This window comes from Lissotriton vulgaris, chromosome 12, assembly GCF_964263255.1.
Source record: "Lissotriton vulgaris chromosome 12, aLisVul1.2, whole genome shotgun sequence".
NCBI lineage: Eukaryota > Metazoa > Chordata > Amphibia > Caudata > Salamandridae > Lissotriton > Lissotriton vulgaris.
Genome location: NC_141700.1, coordinates 245860227 through 245886124, shown reverse-complemented (window position 1 = coordinate 245886124; position 25898 = coordinate 245860227). Strand labels below are relative to the sequence as shown.

The following is a 25898-nucleotide window of genomic DNA, read 5'->3' as shown; positions in this document are numbered from 1 at the left end:
CAATCCTCCCCGTTCTGCGAACCGATATCTTGCGTTAAGGTCATCCCCTTTCAGGGCCCTAGTTTCATGGCACCAGTGTTGGTTCTATCAAGGCACTGCGTATCTGGCGCGAAAAAGCTGTGTATAAGAACTGACGTCGGCGCGGGAGGGCGGCGTCTAAAGTACTCCGGCGACGTCATTCCGGTGCTAACGACGACGGACGCGAGGCTGCGGACGACGCCTACCGACGCGCAGGGGTATTGCTATGCAAAAGTTTCCGGACGCCTGGGGATGTTCTAAGGTAAGGAATCTATCACTAACTAATGTCTCTTACAGATATATCGTTACACAAGTAGTAACTTGTGCATCAACTATTGCATGGCTAAACACTTATAAGGTCCCAAAGGCGAGACCTATTGGCTATGCCATTGCTTGTAATTGATGATTGTGAACAGTGCAAAGCATGATGGGACATATCAATCTGTTGAGACACCACATATTTCACCTTGCAAAGAGTAATGGCTTTTTTTCTGCGGTTTCTTTCAGACTTTTTTTTGTGGGCGCCCGTGAAGGTCACCTTCCAGATTTACTGTCTTTGATCCATCTGGAGAGGTTCACTCCTATCCCAGCCCTTCTCTTCAATGTAAGTATGCTGTTACTTACCAGACCTGGTTGTAAATCATGTATTGAGAATGTAATTACAGTTTGCATCAATACTACAGTGTATTGCCAGTGGGTGATAATTCTGCAAACATAACCGCTATCAAAGTTGTGCTTCAGTGTGGACGATGCATAGCGCGAAAAGTGCACTGCCGACTGGATAGGGATTAGTAACACTTTTACCATTTCTGCTACCTGCCAAAACCAGTTAAAATGTTTTGATACTTTCTTTGCTCTGTTTTTGCAAAAATGTACACTTACTCTGCTTTGTTTTGTAAAGCGTTCTGCTACCCTAATCTGGGACTTGTTCGCGCTGTAGAAAACTCTAAAAATTTATAAAGAACAAATATGATTTCCTGTTTTAATTCCGTTTTGAATTTGAGCTACACAATGACTATGAGAGAACTAAGGTATCATACAAATACACTACTCTGGTTCAGTATATTAATACGGATGATGGTGCAACTCAATGTTCCTGAAAATAAGGCATGTACGATGTTGAAGTCTCAAGCTACAATAACTTATACATTTTTATTTCAAAAAATTATTTTTATAGAAATAAACACTGCGTTAATTCAGCACATACACAATACACAATTTACTTGTAATCTTTGTTAAAGCACACAAAACAATTGAAATCCTCTCAAAACCATGTGATATTCTGAGAAACATGCACTTAGACCCATAATTCATTCATACACTTAGCCATTTTACGTTTAGCAATAATTTTAATATTGTGCAATGAACTGGCAATTATTAAATTATTCCAAGAAAAATGTAACTTTCTTAAAACTGCTTTGTTTGTGTCAACAAGATATATTTTGCAATTGCGAATTATATGTCTAGAGATTTCGTTGACAATAAAGTAGCTCCTGCATCAATGATGTGATCTATTTCCATACATCCTAAAAATTGGCGAAAAAATCCCTTTTCTTTCACATAAAATAAAAAACGATCTAGAAGGAGGTGAATTAAAGAATACTTCATTTGTAGATCACAGAAACACTACCTGTTCTTAAAGATTATTTTCTTAAAACCAAAGATTCTTGAACTATGGTCTATTTCTATTCGGAATAGATAGATTGTTTAGTGTAGTAGTTTATCCTGAACCTGGTGCAGATAGGGAAAAATATCTGCACCACTCAAATTCCCATTAGACTTGTCAACTGAGAAATACCCAAAAGAATGGTCACCTGAATTCTTCCTCGTAAGATAGTCCCTATCTCCCTATCCCTGACTTTTGAGTCTTCTCTTAACCCAGTTCAAAGGACACCCTTTACCTTATTAAAAGGCATAGTCCTCAATCCCCCCCAAATACTTACTTTCCCAAATTGGATTTTTTAGCCCTCGGTCACAAAAAAATCATCAAAGTGTGACATAATGCCCTGCAGCATCCAGTGGTGATGCGAAACAGAAACAAAGCAATTATATTTAGCTTGCACAGTGAGCAAGCCTAACCTTTATAAGGTGGGTTTTGGGGGAGGGGGTCCCCCTGGGAACATTGAAAAAATTAGTGTATTTTTTCTGTGATAATGTACCTAAAATGCACTTCTTATAGGCATTTATAAAGGAAAAATGAATTAAATATTTCATAGAATTTCTAGGTTGCCAAGCAAATTTGACTTCCGAAGGGGGTGACTGCTTTGGCTCTACCCGTTCCTATATAAAACACCTAAACATCCACAAAGAAACACACTTGCAATTTTGTTCCTACATATAGAGCAGGCTTGTCGCTTCCTTTTCTGCATCAGCTTTTCAATGTTGATTGCATAATAATTTTCATGACATATTAAATGGTTACAAGTATAAGAAATATCCATTTGAATCAAACATTTAATTTGACGTAAATCAGCAAAAACTTTGTATTTATGAGCAAGGAAGTTTTGTTTAAAAAACAACAAAAAAACGAAGTAAACAAACATTGTACTTGAAATAGTGCCAACAAGTGCCAAGTAAATAAGTGGGGCAAGCTGCACGCTGGCCACAGCGTACTTACTGCCAGCTCGCTTGCTGCTTAAATGCAGCTCGTCAGACAACGCACCAGGTGGTCAGGGCCCAGGGCAGCTATAGTTTGAATTAATAATCAATTCTACTGTAGTGATGCAGACATCACCACTAGTCTGACCCTGATGCTTTGGTCTTGACAGTACTACAAAGGTGGATGGTGCACATTCTTCAAAATTTCAAAGTGTATTTCTGTAACATGTAGAATCTTTGACATAAACATGTCACAGTATAGCTCCAAACTGAGAAGCATTTATTAATAGTGATCGTGTTTAAACATGAACTTAGAATCATTCTGCCCCTGCCCTCACCTAAGTGACAGTGCCATTAGTACACTAAGTAGAAAGACAGTTGTGGGGAACTCTGTATCTGCTATATATGTGCTGTACGGCTGGAGCAACATTACAGTCTATAAAATGAAACCTGCCATGTTTTTTAGAGCTTGAAAAGAAATACATCTATTGTCTTATCTCTGAAAAAGCTTACCAACTAACCCCCTTAGAGTCCAGATGCTTCGATTACACCAAAGTCCATTATGCACAATTCAATGCCATCCACCCCAAGACATTTCTGATAAACTATCTCTCCTAACAAAGCCAAATGAAAAACCGAATTACTGAAGAATAATATAATAATTTGATATAGTCCCTCAACCAACTAGCTAGTTTGGAAATTCCTGCGACGCCAGCTCCATATACAGTCTAATGCTTTACTGGTCAGTTTCTTTGATTTTCTGCTCTGTGTCTCTGATAGTTTCTAGGTCTTGCCATACTTTGTCACTGATCATTCCCAAAAGTGTAACATTTTCTTCACACTAGGAATCTGGTTCACAAAATAATCTATAAAACGTACTTTGCAGATTCCCAGTTTGGCTCACCAAATAGGAATAACACACATTCAACCTTCTCATAAGTTTGTCCCTGTTATCATTCCCTTTATCTCTTTCATTCAACCACAGCAGTGACAATTTGGTTTCGGCAACAGTAACCATTTGATACCAGCTTCTATTCCAGTCAAGGATTGAGAAATTCCTGTTACAATAATTTGAGAAACTTCTGCTGAAACATCAGAAGGGGGCTTGGAATAAATCCACACCAATGTGCTGTATGACTGTTTTTTACAGCATTTCACTCACCTTAAAAAACTGAAAAATTCCCAAATCTTACAATGCACAGTGTTGTCTTTGATGGCCATCTACGCCCCAAAATATCCCTTGATATGAGCTTTTTCAGTGACAAAAAGTTCTGGTATGCCTATTTCCAAATCACTTCTGTTAAGGATTCAAACAATAATGTAGTAATCGAATTGAAACTGCATGCCACCAACCACATGCTGCGATAATAAACTAGCAGTAGAATAAACCTGCACCCTACCTAAATTTGGAAAAGGCCCTATAATGTCTAGAATTAGCTTCAATTACAACCTACTCTAGAAGGCTCCCAGGCTAATGTATTTCGTCTTTAATACATTCTGTAGTTCAACATCAGGCATTTGAAGATGCAGGAAGTCATGACCTCACAAAACTACAGTCTGTTAAATGAAACACACTATCTTTTTTGTAGCGCTCACATTCTGAATGTATACTTTCCTCACCAGGCTGTCCTGCGGGATGGTGAGATGAGGCCAGGGTTGGTGTGCTGCTTGTCTCTGCAGAGGGGTGTCCAATGAGGATCCCTAAAAATACTGCACACGATGAGGAAAGTGAGTGGAAAACTCCACTCTGGCAGATATGCTATAAAATAGAATACACAGAGCAGAAGCATGTGCAGTGTATTATGTTTGCAGAATGCTGCACTAGATGTGATGTCACAGGGTCATGAGTTGTCTTATGACTGTGTGACCTTTCATAATAGTTACAAGGCATTATTTGTGTATACAAAATGCAGCATTACTATAGTAATCATAGTACAATAAAACGTGCTGTGATTATTGTACGTGTACGTTGCTTAGGTTGTAAAACATTTCTTTTTTTATTACTAAATAACCCCTCCTTTCCCAACATTATCACAGGGATGGGTGGGTCAGTAATGCTTGATGGCCCCATCCCATTTAGTGCCAACTTGGGTAAGGGTGAGTAGTCATGTTGCAGATTGATGTAAGCAGCCTCTGGAGGTACAGGGCTTAAACTGTCCCCGCCTGGGGCTGCTTTAAAACAGGACTCTGCCTCACACCATTTGTGAGAGGTCTCAAAGGACCTCCACATATTGAATCGCAGGGCTGGCACGGTGCACCATGTCAGTCTTTGTTTCCATAGGCTATTGATCACTTATGTGACACATGCACATTAGCCCACGTGTCACAAGAAACCTGACTGCCTGTCATGTTTGACGCCCTTGCCTGAGCAAGTGTCATCTATCACCATCAGGCAGCAGAGCAGGAGTCTGATTGCTTCCACATTTCTACTAGAATTCTAAGAAACATCGCCACTGGTGTTACTTAGCATGCTAAGAGAAATGTGGAATCTGGTAGCTTGCCACAAAACAGTCTGGCTTATCTTAAATCATTGACAGACTACAGGGGCTGTCCAACAACCCTGAACCAGGGACAATTGATTATGACACCTAACAGGAGGTTCAGGTGAAGAAGTCAAAATAAACAATCAAACTTTAAACATAAAGAAAATGAAAAGACAAGGAAAGAAGCCTCATATGCAATTTAAGCAATTTTATTATTTTTTATTATACAGAAATTTAACGCTCAAATAATCTCCTGTCCTGATGATGACCGCACAGTAACCTAGCGGTTGAAACGCTGTCGACGCTTTTTGTGGCCATAATTTGTGAAGGACACATTATTTTGTTTCAGTTGTTCTCTTTGTATATATTATGTTTGTTTGCCACTTGTTTGGCACGTGAATTGTTTGTTTTTGTTTTGCCAACATTTTCCTTGAGCGTTATTGTTTTTTCTTGGAACCTTTTTAAAAAGTATATGGATAATAAATTATAACTGTTTTTGTAAATTTGCCCATGTGTGTATATAGGCTTCTTTCCTTTTCTTTTCATTTTCTTTATGTTTAAAGTTTGATTGTTTATTTTGACTTCTTCACCTGAACCTCCTGTTAGGTGTCATAATGGCTTATCTTAGAGGCAGTGTGTAAAGTATTTGTGCAATGCTTCAAACAGTTTTAAAGTGCAAACACCACACAAAAAGGATCCCACATCAAGTTAGGAAAATATAACTTTATTTAATAAATAAAACAGGACCAAAATGACAAAATTCCAGAACTGGAGATGTGCAAGATTTAAGTGAAAAACGCACTAAAAAGCACAAAGCGCCAACTGTGGATGTCTGGTTACTCCAGTCCACGGCAAAGATACAAGTTCAGGCCAACTGCTACTGAGAGTGGGCTGGCTACAGCGACCCAGTTAGGCCCGCTGAACAGATTATCTTAAATCCTGGTTTTCTGAGCGTTGCGAGGATCAATGTCGAAGATGCAATGCTTTTGTTCTGGCATACGGAAAGGCTGCAATGTTTAGGCCCACGTTTTCGTCGTCGTAGAACCTCTCAACAGGGCTTGCATTGCAAAGTCTGGCGTTGAGGATACGGTGCGCAGTTGGGGCTGCGTGCCAGTTCCAAGTAGCTGTGAGGCTGCAATGCAGAGTCCAGCATCGTCCTCTAGGCTGCAATCGATGAGGGATGGGAGTGCTTGTGCCAGGATACATTGCCCAGTGGTCATCCAAGGGCATTACGGGTCTTTGCAACTTGTCCAATTCACGCAGCAGCTGAGATACTTCGATTCTGCTCGGTCTTGCACCGTGCAACAGAGGAGATGTGCGTGTTCCGCTGGATCCACAAAGGCTGGCAGAGCACCTTAAGCCTATTTCCAAGGATCCAGAACTGGGGCGGCACCACTTGGCAGGGTACCCAGGTGCAAGGTTGTTGGAACTCTGTCCCTGAGGCTTCAGATCAGGAGGTAGCCAATTTGCCCTTGGAGTCCCTCTGGGTTCTAGAGATGCAGGTCCAGTCCTTCTCACTTAGGCAAGAGAGCAGGAGGTAAGCACAGCACAATAATTATTTTTCTTGATAATGGCTCCCTGTGGGTTTCTTCAGCTCGACAGCAGATGTTCTAAGTTGTATCTCACTGGAAGATAACTAGTGAAAACAGCATCCAAAAGTGATGTTGGTGAGGTTGTACAACAGGAAGTGTCCTGAGTTTTATTCCATTAAATTCGCTCTTAATGGTTGAAGGGGATGCATTCAGGTTCAGTTAGTCTTGGCTGTACGGTTTCCAGTGTTTCTGTTAATGTTGAAAGTACTTCTTACGGTGCAGTAGGCTAGGACACAGCGGAACCTAATCATCCCAAAATGGATTAGGAGGCTCTAGTATGTCAATCAGTGGCAGACAGTACTTGGCCAACACTTTCTCTCTAGCACACAGGATGATCCTGCTTTCACAGCTGAAGTTTCAGGTCCCCCACCCTCAATCTTTGAATGCAGCATGTGTGGAGTTTGAGCTGTGACTGTTAGGGTCCTTTTATCTTCCTGATGAAGTTATAGGCGTCCTCTTTGCTGCCCGAAAACCTGCTACAAAATCAGTTTGTGCTTCACTTGAACAAATTTGTTGAATAGTGTGAAGGTGTGAATTCTTTTCAGTCTTGCTTTGCCTGGATCCTGTGATTTGCTCTGTCTTTTGCCTAACGGGGTCTGTAAGGGCAAGAGCTACAGTTAAAAGAAATCTGACTACCTAGCCCACTTTGGCGTATCTTCTTGACCAGCCATCCTTGTTTAAATCTCCACTAGTGACCTGTTTACTAAAAGGCCTACTTATTTACTCCCATTCTGTTCATTTTTTCCTCTGCGGGATTTGAAATTTTGGCTTTGCAAATGGAATCCCTTTTCTAGCCAATGCACAGTTGTTGGATTTTACTTCTCACTGCAAAGACAATACCGTTAGTGGCAATAGAGTCAGCCCATAGAATCAGAGAACTTCAGGCCTCTCAGTTATCCCATCTTTCACTATTTTGTACGTATACTCTAGTCCCTCGTTCCTGTCCATCTTTCTTACCCAAGATGGTATCTGCATTTCATTTAGGCCTGTCTGTTATTCTTCCATCTTCCTTCCCTACTACTCCTCCTCCAACCATGTAGGAAGAGCGACTGCATAGACAAAACCCCTGGCATGTGGTTTTCTACCTCATCGATTGCACTCAACAGGGCAAAGTGGGTGATCAGCTCTTTGTGCCCAAAGCGGGCAAGGTAGTAACCAAATGCACCATGTTGTGTAATGAGTTATCCTCTGTACCAGCTCTGCTAAACCTTAGCCAAAAGATCCTCCTGAGTACTTATGCTCACTGTGTGAATTCCTTTTAGTTTTTCACTACCATGACAAACTTAAAAACAGATGTCTATTTTTTAAGTACATTGCACCCTGCCCTGGCCTACCTTAGATGTGACTTATATTTACTAAAAAGGAAGGTTTAGGCTTGCAAAAGGTTTATTTTGCCCGGTCGAATTGGCAGTACAGGCTACACTGTCAGGCCTTAGACAGGTTTTGAAGAGCTACTTTAGTGGCTGCAGGCCCACTAATGACATTTCATTTAGAGGCCTTGGGTACATGTAGCACGATATACTAAGGTCTTATAAGTAAATGAAATGTGCCCAATCAGGTGTTAGCCAATTTGACTATATTTTAGGGAGCAAGCACAAGCACTTTAGTACTGGTTAGCGCTGGTAAAGCGCACAGAGTTCTAATGGCAACAAAACGAATTTCCGAAAACAGGAAGGGTGAAGGTAAAATGTTTGGGGGAGGACTACCCCAAGGATGTCCGGTCTAACAATGATAAATCTGCAGGAACTTGTATCCATTATGAGAAAGTTACTTGCCTTCAGTAATATATTTCTGTTTGCGACATACGTTTTCTGCAGATTACTCAGTCCTCCCTCCTCCCCAGTGAATTAGTGTTGTGCGTAATAGGTTCCCTAGGTATGCAAGCAAATTATGCGTGGTTATGGTTATTTTCCACTCTTTGTGATTGATGTTCTGTTGGTTCCATGCAATATCCCTTAATGGTGTGTGGAGAAAAAAATAGCAAAAAGTGACATTACCAAGCCGATTGGTTCTTAACTATGTACTCCAATGTTGTCACTGCAGCAGATGGAGTCACAGCCAAATCTGCATGTCACCACAATGGTAATCCTGGAGAGCTACTAGTGTCTGGCTCCTGGAGGATATTCAGAAGATGAGGAATTTTCAAGAAGATTGCCTCTCAACCAGAAACATTGTTACAGAAAGTAACAAAAAACTTTTCTTTAGGCTCTTTGAAGAGGATTCTCTAAATGCCCAGGTCTGCTTTCACAGGAACACCTGTTCAACAAAGGTCCTATTTTTTCTATTAAACTGTCATGTTCATAGGTTATCTTCTCAGTGTAACTTTCCCTGTTTAGGGTATTGTAATTACTTTTGCTATATGAGATTGTATCACTTTATCATGTAATTTAAAAACTTCAAGAAAGGCATTCAGTGCACAGAGGATTTTTTTCCTTTTTTTACATCTGATCCACAGTCACTTTACCTGCCACTAAAACTATCAGTCAGTGCATAAAAAGCAACCAGCACCACATAAAACCAATGACTTTGGCAAAGCACAAGCCTAATTGTAATAACCGTATTGTCCGAGTCTGCAGTGCCCATCAGCATTGATGTGAGAACCCCTCAGAAGACTATTTCTCAAGCAGATGGGAACCACGCAACCAATTTAGACTGCATAATGGTTTTCCTGCCTCTATACCATGCTGGATTGGATCTGAGAATCCTTGGATCAATCTGTGCATCCTTAGCCAGGGGATGTTGTGTTGGCGCACCTAGAAACACTTGCTCTACATCTGATGTACCAGAATTGGTGCCAAATCCTTCTTAACACATTTGAATATAGGAAGCGTGCGAAAAAGTACAAAAACAGCAAAGCGAGAGACTGTCTAAATATTGCCTTAGGTACTATGGGTACTCTTATATGCTAGCTCATTCACAATACCATTTGTGGCTATTTTACCGTGCCACATAGTAGTGGGACTAGAATCTGAAATAAAAGCTGTTAATGTAAATATTTGTGCACAGGTCATCTGATATATGCTTGTGGCACATAAGAACAGCTATGATTGCTTGCATTAGCAATGGTGTTCTGATCCACAGGAAATATTAAAGTTCATCAGCAGAAAGACTGGTCCATTGGTGATTACTGGATCTCTGTCCTGAGCTTGGTTTCTGCTAGTGAAGCAATGAGGCCTAATCCAGGAGTCCCACGCCCCCCCCCTCCCCCTCCCTGTCCAGGTAGCATTCATACCAACTGAGTGTCACATTGTGCTGGTAATCCCTGGAAAGGTAAAAGCTCTTTGTCACTAGAACCTCCTTACCCCAGTTAAAAATAACCTATTTCACCCAGTTCCAGTTGTCCTTTCCTATAGAAAGAGCACTACATAGGGTGGAGCTCTTCTTAGTGCAGTGATCCATTTTTGTTGCATCATGAGGTTGAGCAAATCTCACTGTCTGAGTATTGCTCTGAGGATCACTGCTCTTTGCTGCTGTGACGCTTGATACTGTCACTTCCTTCAGGAACACCGTGTTTGTGGAATGTGTAGCTGTAGATACTCATGCTGTGCATACTCCTGCCATCTAGTGTTGGGCTTGGACATGTACAATTTGTTATTCTCCAAAGTTTTTCGAGCCACAAGGTATAGTGACTTCCCATGACTAGTAATGTTCATGGTCAGGCTTATCTACAAAGTTGCAGCGTCCACATCTTTCTGTATCTCAATGACTGGCTGATCGTGTAAGCAAGCAGCAGCGTTAGGCTCACACACAGATCATCTTAGGTCTCCTCCATGATCTGTTTCACTATCCGTGTGGGCATATCCCACCTTCAACCCTCACAAGTATAAAAAGCGTATCCAAGTCCAAGTAGAGCTTTTGTTTTTGCTGCATCTTTTTCAGTCAATTTGTCGTCTGAGTTAGAACAGGGAGGCTCCTCATAGGCATGACGATCTCTTGCATCCCCATCGTTTGCCATACCTAACTATACATGCGTCTGCTTCAAGAGTGCCTAGCGGTATAGAGATCACAAGGAGAGGGTCAATGGGAAGATCTAGTGTTGATTTGGGCCAGCACGCATCGCTCTGCAGTGGTGTAACAGCTACAATTTAGTGCAGAGCAGGCTTTTTTTTTTACCGTATTCCTCAAGTGACCATTACCAAGGACACCTCTGTCACAGGATGGGGAGGAGAGGGGGGGCACATCTACAACATGGGTCTCTTCAGACCTTCCACATCAACTACCTGGATTTGTTTGCAGTTCAGTTGGCTTTGAAGGCCTTCCATCTGCCATGTACATCACAAGACAGTCCAGGTCAAAATAGACCACATTTGCAGAAACGTTTGCTGAAACAGGGGTACGTACTCTCTCCACCTTTCCTGTTAGCATAGAACATTTGACATTTGGCTATCCACCACAGAGTATACCTGTTAGCGGAGTTGCTCCCGGAAGCAGACAGCAACTTTGCAGACCTGCCTAACATGATGATGCAACAGGTCTAAGATTGGGAACTCCACCATAAGTCCTGCTCACCTTCTTCTATGATTGGGGTTTCCCAACATAGATGTTTGTGCATCCAAAGAAAACGGCAAATGCCCAAGCTTTGTCTCCAGGTTTCCACACCCATAGTCCATGGACAATGAACTATGGATAAACCGGTCAGAGATATTTGCCCATGCATTTCTGCCTTGCCCTCTTCTTCCCTGTGTGATTCACAAGCTTCGGTAGATGTCCCTCACCTTTGTTCTAGTGGTGCCTAAATGGGCCAGGCAGCCGTGGTTCACAACCCACCTCGAGTTGTCTGTAGTTTCTTATGAGAAGCTCCCCAACAGGCTAGACCTTCTCACTCCACATCAGGGCACTCTTGGGCATCGCAATCCCAGGCAGCAAAACCTGGTTATCTGGCTCCTAGGGTTTTAGAGTTTGGTCATCTGAAGTTGCCTTCTGAATAAATGTCCATCCTCAAGGAAACTTGCTGTCCCACAACTAGAGCATGCTATTCTACGAAGTGGAAAACATTTGCCCACTACTGCCTACCCAAAGACATTGACCATCTAAAGGCAACAGTGCAGGACATTGCATATTATCTGCTGTATTTGCATCGCTCAGGACTAGCTTACACTTACATTTGTTTACATTTAGCTGCAGTGGCAGCATACCTATAAAACAGGGAACACACTTCACTTTTCAGTGTACCAGTCATCCAAGCATTTTTTAAAGGACTTAAAAGGGTTCTTCCTGCCAGGTTACCTCGGTCCTATCCTGGAAGCTTAAGCAAGTTCTCACTAGACTTTGAGCCCCTCCATTCATGCCCTCTCCAATTTCTTCTTGGAAGGTAGCTTTTCTGATTGGGGTCACTGCTTTGAGGCATAATCCCAGCCCCCTAGAAGAGCCTTTTTTTAATGTTACTGCTGATAACAGACCTAGTGTTGGTAGACGGTCAAACATATCGCTCTCTGCAGTGGTGGAACACCAAAAACCTTTCCAAAGGGCGACCGTTCCTAGAGCCAGTCCCTCAAATAGTCTTGACAGTGGACGCATCGCTCTCCGGCTGGGGAGCCTACCTACTGCAACACACCATGCAAGGCGGGTGGACACCACAACAAAAGTTACTCCATATCAATCGCCTGGAGTTAATAGCTATATTCCTATCACTGAAAGCTTCCCAAAAGCAAGTATCAAACAAAGCTGTGTTAGTCCGCACGGACAACATGACAGCCATGTATTACATACAGAAACAGGGCGGAACACACTCCCTGCAACTCTCTCAACTAGCACAGGACATGTGGTAGTGGGCATTACCTCACAACATATTCCTTCTAGCCCAGCATGTTCCAGGAGTACAAAATACTATAGCAGATCTGTTAAGTCGTCAGACACAACAGACCCACTAGTGGGAACTTCATACGCAAGTTCTTCAACCATTCTTTCAGATGTGGGGACAACCTCAGATAGACCTCTTTGCCACCCACAAAAACGCCAAATGCCCAAGCTTCGCCGCCAGATATCCACACCTACTGTCCAAAGGCAATGCGATGTGGATGAACTGGTCAAACGGATTTGCGTATGCTTTTCCACCTCTACCACTCATAGTAGGCAAACTACAGCAGCATTCTCTGACCCTCATCCTAGTTGCTCCAACGTGGGCCAGACAGCTGTGGTACACCACACTGCTACAACTGTCTCTAGAACTGCACCAAAAATTATACCTGTCTCCACACCGTTTAACACAGAACCGTGGAGAGATCAGGCACCCGAACCCAGCTCAGCTCAACCTTGCGATCTGGCACCTAAAATCCTAGAATTTGAATATCTTAACCTTCCTCCAGACTGCATGAATGTCATAAAAGAAGCTAGACGTCCAACCACTAGAGCATGTTATGCAGCTAAGTGGAAACGCTTTGTAATATATTGTCACAACAACAATATTAATCGCTTAGACGTGTCTATTCAACACATCATAGGAAACTTACTGCACCTCCAAAGATGTAACTTAGCCGACACGTCTATTAGATGGAGAAGTGTGGCTCACGGTGTAGAGCAGGCAGACCCGGAAGCTGAGGTCAGACCCGGGACCAGGGTTCAATTCCCGACGCGGCAGGGTCTTGAGCTCAAATGTCCACGGACTCGATAATTCTCGCTTCAGTGCCTGCTCTAATCATGGGTTCTCACTCTGCAACTCTGGGCATTAAGCTTGCTTAATCTCCACAACGGCCCCCCTGCGGCGGGATGCCTGGCTTTCACCTTGGGGATGCCCTGTAGGGGCTATCTCACAGGGAAAAGCCAGGACGGGTTCCCAAGGCAAGCGCCGGGAAACCTCCGGGTAGCTGTGCGCTCAATAAATGCAATAATAATAATCTTGCTGCAATAGCAGCATATCTGCAAAACAGACAGCATCTATCTCTGTTCAGAGTGCCTGCTATTAAAGCCTTTATGGAAGGCCTTAAGAGAATAATTCATCTCAGAGTACCACCTTCACATGTGTGGAATTTAAACATTGTTCTCACACGGTTAATGGGACCTCCCTTCGAACCCTTACTTAAATGTGAACTACAATTTTTAACATGGAAGGTTGTGTTCCTAGTAGCTATTACTTCTCTGCAGAGAGTTAGTGAGCTACAAGAACCAACCATTCAAGAACCCTTCTTGCAAATGCATCATAATAAGGTCGTTCTCCGTACTAATCCCAAATTCCTGCCCAAAGTCATTTCTCCCTTCCACTTCAATCAATCTGTGGAACTGCCCATTTTCTTCTCGCAGCCAGTAGCAGAAAGAGCTCTTCATACCCTAGATGTCAAAAGAACATTGCTATACTATATCGAGAGAACACAACCCTTTCGTAAGACCAAACAACTTTTTGTGTCTTTCTCACCACCACATAAGGGTAATCTCATTTCAGAATCTGGGCTAGCTAGATGGATTGTCAAATGCATACAGATTTGTTACAACAAAGTTAAACGTACGTCATATGTTCCTCTTAAAGCCCACTCTACAAGGAAAATAGGGGCTTCAATGGCAATTTCAGGGAACATTCCCCTAGATGACATCTGCAGAGCAGCTACATGGTCTACACCTCACACATTCACAAAACACTATTGTGTAGATGTGCAAACCAAACAACAAGCTAATGTGGGCCAGGCTGTTCTCAAAACATTATTTCAAACTACTGCAACAGATAGGGGGGGTCGCTGCTAAGAGTGGGTACTGCTATACAATCTATGCACAGTGTGTAATCTGCAGCTCATATGCCTCAAACGGAAAATGCTACTTACCAGTATGCATCTGTTCTTGGCATGTAGAGCTGCAGAGTTACACACGCCCATCCGCCTCCCCGGCTACCCTGGTCTGTTCCAGTATTATCTTAATTGGATACAGCTTACATGGACATCCTTCTTTTTCTTGCAAAGCTCCATCATTTCCTTAATGGCGAAAAACAATCTGATGAAGGAGCCGATGCCCATGCGCAATGTGGTCCAAACGAGGAGTCGCCTATCTTGTGACTTCCAAAGAACTTTTCAGGACAACTGCAAACATCCGGGCCCAACACTAGGTGGCGATCTATGCACAGTGTGTAACTCTGCAGCTCTACATGCCAAGAACAGATGCATACTGGTAAGTAGCATTTTCCTTATGCAGGATGGTTTTTAAGAAGAGGTGAAGATGATGGTGATCTCCATATTTGTGAATAGACATCGAAACCCCTGATATTAGTTGACCAGAGTGAACCTCACAGTGGAATCCTTGGAAATACTACATGTATTGCAGCTCTACTTGACATTTCTTTATAGACCCAACAATGAAGAATAATTACTTAGAAAAGAACCGGTAGATGTGGCCACAGACGCTCAAGCAGCATTCAAAGGTATAGATTAGCCAATCATGACGAACTGTATCATTAGCTGCAGAGGATCCAGTATGATTAGAATACATGCATCCCTCACCTCATCCTGAGTGCAATGCAAGTAATCTAAGATTCACTGCTTCATCTGGAAAGAAACCAAATTGATGGTTGGCTAAGAGATGTTCTTCTGTAAGTGTTGATTTAGTTCAAACCACTTTTCTAAGTGACATTTCAAATCCAGGATAGGATACAACCCGTTCTATAGTTGGCATGGAAATCCAGTTAAAGCTGGGTTTTCCGAAGAATGCAGACCGTTTAACTAACGTAATAAGTCACGGAAACCTTCCTCAGTCAGAAGCATTGACCAGACTGCACCACCGTTCTGTGTGTTTAATGGTAGCAACTGCACATAATAGTGTGTATGTTTAACCTGATTCATGAGCAAAGTAAGATGCTCTTCTCTGCAAGGAGTAGAAGTATTCCAATGCTGATTGATTCTGGAGGAAGGAGTCCATTAAAAGTCAAGGAGGTGAAAAATTTAATTTGGTCAGTGAAGAATTTAAATGTGTCCAGTGATATAACTTGATAAGGGTTTGAAGGGAGTGGAGTTTGGATGAGTATAGTGAGCAAGGGAATTTGAAGGGTTAGAAGTCCTATTGTTTTACATTGATGGTCAGGGTACCTGGTTTAGAACTTATCAGGGTTTTAGGTTTAATGAGAAACATGGGCATTTATATTGTAACAAAGTGTTTCCATGTTGCAGACGTCTTTCATCATTTCCAACTTCAGTGAGTATTGTCAGACTTAGTTTCACTTAGTTGAAACTTTGTTAGCTTAGCAAATGATGTTTTGTTCCCCGAGTAAACTATTGCTGTCTGCAGATTGGCTGAGTAGATTTTCTTGATGGAGATGATTTACTCTGGTCGGAGGTGGTTGTTTTTAATTGGACTAATACAGACTTTCAGTATGTTTTTTTCAGTTGCTGAGGGATCAAAAGTTTGTTTAATATCCTCCATATGTGTGTGTGGGTAGGAAGGAAAGATTAAAGAATATTATTGAAGGTATTGAGGTGGACTGTGTAGTTGTAGATGAGCCTAAGCCTTGCATTGGTCATTTACTCGGTTATGGTGAACTTTGCAAGAAGATTTTGTTCGAAGTGAGCACTTGATTTGATTGAATCAGAGAGCTGATTGAAGAATTTGGCTTTGATTCTGGGTGGCTGGTGAACAGCAACTTTGAAACATTTTAAAGATTAATATGTGCAAATTAGAATTTGTTTTCTACTGATTGGGTTATTATGAATGACTCCATTACTACCATCTTGTTTGATTTGTCTGCTTTTACATATTATAGAGTAGCCTTGAAGGAATAGAGAGTTCAAGATGGAGTTGATTTTGAGGCAGATTTCTATAATGCATAGACAATTGAATTTGTGAGTAAGGGTCACATCAGAAATGTTGGGGTGACGTGGATTGGCAGATGTTGCATAGTGGCATGCAGATGAGAATGGATCTAGTTTCAAGATTGCCACCAAAAGGGAGCTCCAAGGAAAAGCTCTGATGTTCGGGATCACTAATCAATTAATATCCCCGTTTAAACTCTGCCATCCACCTCATGGCTATCTACTTCCGCAACAAGAAACTTACAGGAACTCAATTTGAAATTGACTCTACTCATGTGCGCATTCTTTGAAGTTCTCTTCGACCTGGGGTTCATCCATATCTGGGAGACGGATACAGTCTGCCCTATGCTCCCAAGACCGACCCCTTTAGCAGTTCTCCCTGCCTGCCTCGTCTTGTCTAGGAGCTGCCAATCATCTGCTGCTGATGCCTGAGGGATAAGTAGGAGGCCCAGGGGATTCTTGGTACAGCTGTGCAATTGGCCCTTTGGAAGATCAAAGCTGGAATTGGGACACCCCCAAACCCCCCACCTCCCGCTATTGCCCCCACCGGCCTAGTGCCTAGTGCTTAGGGTCGACTTGCCCCATTAAAGTCACTGTAGCTGGGTGAGTGCCTCGCTTTCTGCCCACTCTTGATTCTGCCCCGCTCGCTACTTGTGTGCTCGTCTGTCCTGCCCGCTGCCCCTGACTGGCCATTAACATGGCTTTCTTGCCACCATGTCAGCGCAGCACTGAAGTGGTCTGAGTGGGGCTGGTTGGTGTTGCCGGACCACCGCATGGGGCCTGCCCACACTTTTTTTGTATGTTTTCTTTGGTGTTTACAGGGCTGCCTCCCTCCGCCTGAGCTGACCCTGTTGTGCAGCATGCTTCGTCCTTGCTGCCCTCGTCACCTCCATTCCCCTTCCCTCTGGCACCTAGCAGGATCTGTTGCGGCTAGTCCTTTGGTGGAGACCTGGCCCAGCTAGCTATGCCACATTCAGATGATTAAGCGGTGGACTTGGCTGCCTATTCCCCAGAGCTGTAATTTTATGCCACAGATGCTGCTCCTAATTTTTGCTGAACGCTAAGGTCTTTCCTCACGGTCTTCAGCCCCCTCCTTTGTGTTGCTCCCTCCAACACCACCATTTGCAGCCACCTCCTCGAGGTAACTGCTCACTATAACGTTGCTCTTTTCCTACACAGGCCTCTAGTGCTGTTGCAGTTTTAGGGCTCAGGTTGATTTCGCAGGGAAGTTGCCTACCACCCATTTTATGGCTCTCCCGTACCTCTTCCAAGCACTGGGCTTTATTCATAAGATTGCGGCCATTCTCCTCCTGAAACTGTCATATGACTATCAACTCGATGTTCACTGAAAGCAAAAAAAGGACTCGATCATTCCCAAAAAGTACATTGAAAGCAAAAAAAGGACTCGATGTTCACTGAGCAATCACAAGATTGGTACAAGCCCTAAGGAGGGTCCTTCTTGTAACAGTATTATTCTGATCCCCACTCAATCTTAATTAACTATATTAGCCTTCAATGCTGTCTCTCTCACTGCCCTTCATGTACTTGCCCTATTATAAGTATTACAATGCTTGAGCTGCATTTCCTCACCCTGTCCACACCTCCTCCGATCTCTCTCACTAGCTACAACTCCCTGAGTGTGGGATGCAGGGCTGCAGACTGGATTGATTCCCAGGTCAACTATGTACCCTCTTGCGTTGCTCCCATCGCAGTTGTCAAGAAATTATCAAGACAAAATGCTCAATACTAAGACTTGAACCCCTAATTTACTCATTTAGCCCACTCATTTTCTGATTTTAGTTTCTTGTTCAGTCATGGATCCTAATTCTCTAAGAGCACTTGACTCGTAAACTGGAGCCGGCGGGCCACAATGCTTATAAAATGATATACCCTTCCAATCTAAAAAACATTGCTTGAAGAAATTAAAAAACCCTTCTCAATTCTCACCCAGAAACTGTAATCTCTGGTCCCTATTTCTGCACTAAAAAAGGAACTAAAATAAATGATCTTATCCTCCACACGCAAAGAAGAGCACAATGGAGGAAAGCCCTGTACTGCTTGCTACCAGTTACCACATCTAGGAAAGCCACTCATGTCTAAGACTCTCGGTAGCTCCCTCCCTCGCTTACAGAGCAGATGCAACCATCTCATGTATAACAATTGCAATATCCTCATCCAGTCCTCAGACTACAATTTAGAATTATATGATGAAAGTTTCTCTAGCATTACAAATGTGGCAACTAGCAATGATTCCACCCCATCACAAGGTCATCCGACTTCTTTAGATAACCCACAGGGACCCCACTCCTCACTTGGATCCAGATTTGGCAAAATTATACTGGACCTACAACAACTTAAGGCAGGCTTACAACACCTTATAAGCATCACCTAGCACCTATTAAGCATCACCTTAGAGCTGTCGAACAATCGTTGGCCCAACCGGACTCCTGGGAATTGCAGTCACAACCATGCCCAATCCACTTCGAACTGCACTAGGCTTCTGTCTTCCCCCAGTGCACAAAAACTGGAGTCTAGAGGGAAAGACAGAGCTAGGACGTCCCCCACTCAATAAGTCATCAAACAAAACAAGTCCTAGTTCTCACTGCAATATTTTTTAAAGATATCTAGAGATCACTGGTTGCTTGTAGATCACACCAGGGAGTTCCTTCATCTAGGGATACTCATGATCTCTTAATCTATTGCTTGAATAAAAAGCAGCCTCGCTCTGATCTCGACAGTACAAGACAGCACAAGACTCACATACACTTTGAACGGACAAAAAAATGTGTGAATAGCGAGATGGCACCTCACGGGCGCACCACCAATGGGACCCCTGGTTGGTACTCACCAGGATGGCCCTGTTATCATCATTGGTGCCATCAAGCTTTAACGGAAACGTGCCTCAAACCCAAAGTGTAAAGACAGTGCGTGGTGCAGTGAACACAACTTATATGTAACAGAAACTAACAACATTAAACATTTAAACATATAAGATACTGTGCAACTAGGACTTCAAACTTTACTTCTGTTCCTTTCTCTGTTGCAAACAGTAAAACACTTAAATTAAAAAAGGAGAGTGTGAAGACTACCTATCACTTCACACCCCACTTACAGCCGACATGTTTCATTGCCGTGGTATAAATCAGGCAATTTCCTCAGGGCCACTCAATTTGAAAGCCACTGCTAAAGACGCTGTGCTGCCAATGCTGTAATACAAACAGACATACATATATGGGGTTACCTGTCTGGCCACCAGACTGGGAGGTAGAAATTAAAAATTAAAAATTAAGCAGTCTAACTTTCATGCTGTGCTTGCTACAGAGTATCATAATTACCCTTTGCGTGGTTTAACCTCTCCTACCAGCCAAGAGGAAAACCATAGGAAATGTGCCCCCTTCGGTGAGCGAAGTCCTATCTCCCTTCACTAAGGTTGCTGCAAAAAAATGATAATAAGCCAGGTCGTCAAGCCCCTTTTACAGCGCAACCATAATGCTTAATAATACAGTAAGCAAAGATTCTCCCCGTATCAAACAAAACCCTCCGATCTCACCCGTGGAGAATAATCGTTCGGCGTCTTCTCATTACTCGAACGCCGAACGAGTGTTGGAACTGTTCTATTTGTGTTTTTCAGTTCCGATTTTCGGGATCTCTCATTGGCCGTCAGTGCCGATTTTCGGGGTCTCTCATTGGCCGACAATGATCTCCACTGATTGGTTCCTGTTGTCACATGGAACCCGCGGCCATGTCAGGTCGGGCCCGTTTACATGGCCCAGTGTTAAATTCATGGGGTTTTATGACGAGAACGCGGTGGCTCCCAATAAATGTAATATTTCTCGAGGGGCAAGGACAAAAGCGCTCCGAGTTTTTTAGCGCTAAACGCCCACAAATTCTAATCCCTATTAAAGAAAAAATGTTGTTCTATATTTAACTTTTGGAGTTAAGGATTTATTTTTTAATTTTGGCTGTGTTTAGTTACTCATTACGCCACGACGTGGGCGGACTCATAGTATGCACATATGTGAATGTACACTAGATGCAATATGCATTATCTTGTGGTCTTCATATTGTGGTTCAAGGTTGACCACCTAGATCAAGTAACTTTATGAATCACGTGGGGGCCATATTGGAATGGTGTATGGGGAGTGTATAGAATGAGTTTTTTTGCTATAGGTGGTACCATTCTCATGTACTGTTCCATCATCTCCTTATGTATTAATTTGGGAGATGTATACGGGATATAGCAATTGACTGAGCCAAGGAGCATTCACACCGTTTATCTCAACGCAGCTTGTTCCACTCCAAGAGCTCATTAAGTCCTCTCTGCTCACTATGCTCTTGGTATATCCAGCGTGCCTGCTTGGTAATCAAACGTCTCTCTATGGTCTGAACGTCACCCATTACTCTTTCCAATACCACCCAAGTGAAGGTGTGTTTGTTACGATGGCAGTGCTGAACCAGTTTGGTAGTCAGTTTCCCAATCCTAATTGTGCTGACATGTTCTTGGATACGCAGTTTGATTTTACGCGTAGTGAGTCCAATATACTCCAATCCGCATTCACATCTTAGTCTATATACAACATTGGAAGTGTTGCAATTACTAAAGTGATTGTTCTGTCTTCCCCCAACCAACTTGATCTCTACAATCCTGACTTCTCCCCACCGTGATGGAGAACCATACCCTTCCCCAACTACCCCACAGACATTCACTCCCTCCTTCTCTCATATAATTCTCAACCCTCTGACAACACAGACTCCTGGAACAAATTCAAACCATTCATGTGAATCCACACAGAAAACCTAGGCCCATCTCTAGGTCTGTAAACAACTCAAACCTCATGCGAGTTACCGACACCCAGACTACCTTAGCAGACACCATTCCTCACCTGAAATGCTGAAATGCTTGCTGCTCAATTGCAGATCAGCTGTAAGCCACACAGCTGATATTGCGGTCCTCATTCTTACACATAATCTTGGCCTCTTAATTCTGCCTGAGACATGGCTAAATGATTCCTCTGCTCCGCTCCTATCCTTGATTTACTAGTTCTTCCCAATCATGATATAATAAGATTAGAAAGAACCCATAGGCCAGGGCGAGGTATCACCTGCTTATATCCTAACAGTCTATCAGTTTGTTTCCAATTCACCTGTAACACTGGGACTTCCACAGGGTTCACAGCTGTCAACCACCCTCTTTAACCTGTTCATAATGCCACTAACTGAAATGCTGAACCTATCCCACGTTCACTATTGCATGTATGCAGACAACACCCAACTCTACCTGAAAATCTCTTCCCCATAAGCTATTCGGTCTCTTAACACAAATTCTAAAAAATTTTAAAAAATTGGCTGACATGCAACCAACTAAACGCTAAAAAAAACAGAATTCCTAATTGCCTCACCCAAACAGTCCTCTGATATCCGGGAAAGGGTGAAGCAACTTAGTCCTCTCTTAACTGCCTTCCACACATCATAGAGCCACGAAATCTTTAGAAATAATCCTTGACAAGAACTTAAATATGCAGGAGCACATCAGTGCAGCCACTAAAGGAGCCAACTTCCAAATTAACATCTGAAGGAAATTAAAAACCTTCCTCCCCCTCGACTACTTCAAATCAGTTGTTCAAGCCCTAATGATTTGCAGGTTAGACTATGAAAGTGCAACCCTCTGCGGCCTACCTAGGTAATCTGGCTCCTCTAAGGGCCTCGCTTAACTCTCCTGCTAGGCTCATCACAGGATCTAAAAGATACAACAACATAACTCCTAAATACAGTCTCTAAACTGGCTCCCTTATGAGGCAAAGATGAATTAAAAATTGCCTGCATGACCCATAAAGCCCTACACTTCAATACCCCAAGGTACTTGGCAAAAAAACTGGAGCTATCTGGTGGCAGTAGATCTTCTAAAAGCTCTAGCACCTTACTGCTGAAACCTCAAATTCTGTTAAAAAAAAAAAAAAAAACAAGCGAGCCTTCTCGGGTATTGTCTCAAATCTAGGACTCCCTTCCCCCTGGAATCAGATTGATCCTCCTCAACCAAGCCATTTAAAAAAGGAAGTCAAAGTCCCTCTGATGAACACATTTTTGCTCTAAGGCTCATGTACTCTACTAGGTGGCCACATTAGGCCACATCTGTTATAACCATGTAAAGTATTGGACTTCTAAGATCATATATAGCTATATGTAGCGGGGGGACATGGGCTCTCTGATAGCCTCCTGCCTCATTTTGGGTCCCTCCCATATTGTTTCTCTCTAGATTTTGTTATCTGTTTTACTGATTCTATTCTTGACCTCTTGTAAAGCGCTTTGATACCCTCTTGGGTCTTGTTCGTACCATATAAAATTTGTTATATAAAGAAATACATTTAATATGGGCTTGTGGGTGGGCTAGACATGGATTTTTTGCATGTAAATAAGCTGTGAATGTTTAGAGAGTAGTCAATGGCATATGACAGGCATGGGATGCAGTACAAAGTTTAGATCAGAATTTAGGATTTGAGTATGCAAGGTACTGAATCTAAAGTGTAGGAAGCAAGAAAGTGTAGAACACAGACAGGGAGTGTAAGAAACCCTAAGGGCTCAATTAAGAAAGGAAACTAGGAGCAAACAAGTGGTGATTAGAATTTGGAACAGGCGTTGTTTCCGAGACTGGTGGGTGTAGATCTCTAAGGCCTTTAATGAAGAAGAACCACGTCTGTGAATCAGAAGATGCTGTAAAGTTGAGTATGACGCTGTTGGGTGAAGAGCAGACAAAAGGAGAGAGCATACTATGTTGACCTCTTTAAAGTAGTAGTTAAAATTCTAGGTTAGCATTTCGTGTACCTTGAAGTTGCAGAATTAGATTGCGGAGAATGGCCCTGGAGAGTAAGCTATTTGTTCAGAACAGTGCATTTTTGCTTTAAAAAAACAGATAAGCAAATGGCAGAGTTTTAGCCCATCAAAACAGGTTTGTGCGTGGATAATGTTGAGACAATCCGTACCAGTTAGAAGGAAGGTGATGTTCTATAATATCACATTGCACTTCCTAGAACACAAGATAAATCTAGTTTTAGAAGGAATGGAAGGGACAGACATATCTTTAACCGACATGACCTGCATTATAAAAAAGGGCAGAATGAGCTGTGTTATGTAGAGTAGAATCTGATTTAATACTGGCAATGCATCAAAGCTTTGCTGCTTTTGAAATGTATCTCAAAGTTAGACCGGCAGAGTAGGGTTTAACAGTGAGCCTAAGATGGCAACACTGAGGAGTTCAGTGTTCTTCACGGTGGTGTGAATGTTGTAGCAGGAACATTTGAAAATGCAGCTGCAGGCATTCCCCAGCCACAAAGTGCGTTTCTATGAGGGACAGAATATATTACAACAGTCAACAGACTTTGAAAGCTAAGAGCAGGGAGACTGGAGTAGTGACAGAGAGCTTCCTGACTAAACTCCAAAGTGGTCTTTGAATTAGCGTATGCTGGGAGCCTCAGTAGTAAATATGCGGAATGATGGAATGTGGAACCGTGCTCAGCAGCGCTTCATTTCCCAGTATACAGTGTCCACAGCAGCTGTCCGGTTAAAAGGTGACATGATAAAGGAAAGGAAAAAAATGTTCCTTCTTTTCCTTTTTTTTTTTTTTTTTTTTTAGCAAAATTAGTTTTTATTTTGTTAAAGTGCAAAATAGGGGCTTGTGTACCAAACAGAATAGCAGTGCAGTGATACAGGAGAACGGAAATTAGGAAGGTAGGAGATCTGAGCATTCAGGATGGTGTTATATAGTGCTAACTTGAGGAGAAACTGTATCTAACACACCCACTCCTGGACTCTACCATGTACATGCCAGTCATGTGCAACAACTTTAACGGGCCTAGAACAGCTGCATATTTAAATATAAAGGGAAACAAGGGCTATGTAAACCAGAATAGGAGTCGCTCTAGGAGGTTATAAAACAAGGGGTGACTGCATCCTATGCGAAGAATGATTCCCACACTGCTTCGAAGATGAGCAATTTATCGTTAAGTTTAGTGCTAGCCACTTTGTGGAGCTCGATCAACCATTCAGTACTCATCAGGGAAGAGGGTTGCCGCCACCAGCAGAGGATATATAATTTGGCTACAACAAGTGAAGTTGCGAGCAATTGTTCCTCATGACAAAGAGCTCAGATGTGTCATGTAGGAAGGCACGATGGGGGTGGGAGGGTGAAGGGATGGAGAATGCGCTGTATCTGGCAGAGCTGTCTTGAGAAGTTCATCCAGTAATTGTCTAGTGCTGGACATACATGATTTTGAAACATAAAAATTTCAACCTGGATTCCCTAAGGACTTGATTGTGCAACAGGAGCACATTCGCCCAGTCCTTCGGTGAGTAATCTCTGCCAAGTAGTGTCTGGTCCTGTTCAAGGGAGGGCTTGACTTTAGCAATTTAATGAGGATCCTATACAAGCCAGAAACTATGCCCCTGTATTGGCCCAGTGCATTTAAGTATCGAAGGATCGTCACCAATGTGACTCCATGGGGAGTGCTCCACATGCAGAGGGCTGGTTGTCGATACTGCCAGTGTTGCGTGCTCTGGTATCTCGCATTCCAGCTGAGCACCGGGAACATCTTGAGCAGCCCTCTGTCTTGCATCTAATCCACCTATCTAAGACTGCGCTTATACTATTAAGCACTAAAGATCAACCGGCCATGTGTACAATGAGCCATTTTGTGCCACAGTAAAGATTTGTGATTAGGTAAGGATGGGATGTCCATGAGCTTGTGAGCCTCTCTCCAAGTAACCGCCATTACAGATAGTATTTGGTTCAATAAGGCCCCAAGGTTAGAGGTGGTATGATACGGAAGAGGAAACTGATTGGGACAGTTATAGCATCATTCCAGTCTCGCACTGTGGAGCCACCCATCCAGGACTCAAATATACAGCCAGTTGAGTTAAATGAAATGTAGGTTAGAGGACACAAGTCCTGCATAGTGCATTTTGTCAGTAGGGTAATATTATCCTTAACCATGTAAGAGAGACCACTGTTGATGCAAATTCCCAAGTAGTGAAGCTCCACCGATACTCGTCTCATCTTATAGCGCTTGATACAACCATTGGTGGTCCAATCCAGACATCATATGTGCACTACCACCCGGCTACACAATACAGAGACTTGACAGACCTTTACAAAGAGGAGGGGGATTGCCATTATACACCGAGAGACCCTCACATGTAGCATCTCGGAACTACCCGACATCAAAGGAGCCGAATGTCTAGCCTTTAACTTACAGGCCCATGACTCCTTCACGTTCTCAGGAGCATTAACATATCGCCCATCAGGTCAAGCGAGCCACTTCCTGGAAAGTATGGGTGAAGTGCTCACTAGTTTGACGCTTAAGGCCGCCAATTTCACTTTACTGGGAGATTTAAATCTTCACCTTGACAGCACTATTGATCCAAATGTACTGTGTTTCAAAGACATTATGCACGTGTTAGAGCTTACAATTCTTACGACTGACCCCACACACATAGCG

The 25898-nt window shown here is 42.8% G+C and overlaps 1 protein-coding gene across 1 annotated transcript in view; it reads left to right on the top strand.

The window, feature by feature from the left end:
- Positions 1 to 25898, top strand: part of SLC7A6 (solute carrier family 7 member 6) — a 374495-nt gene that overhangs the window by 256017 nt on the left and 92580 nt on the right. The window contains exon 7 of the mRNA XM_086947751.1: positions 526 to 622. Within this exon, the coding sequence (XP_086803877.1) occupies positions 526 to 622 (97 nt within the window). The remainder of the gene's footprint in view (positions 1 to 525; positions 623 to 25898) is intronic.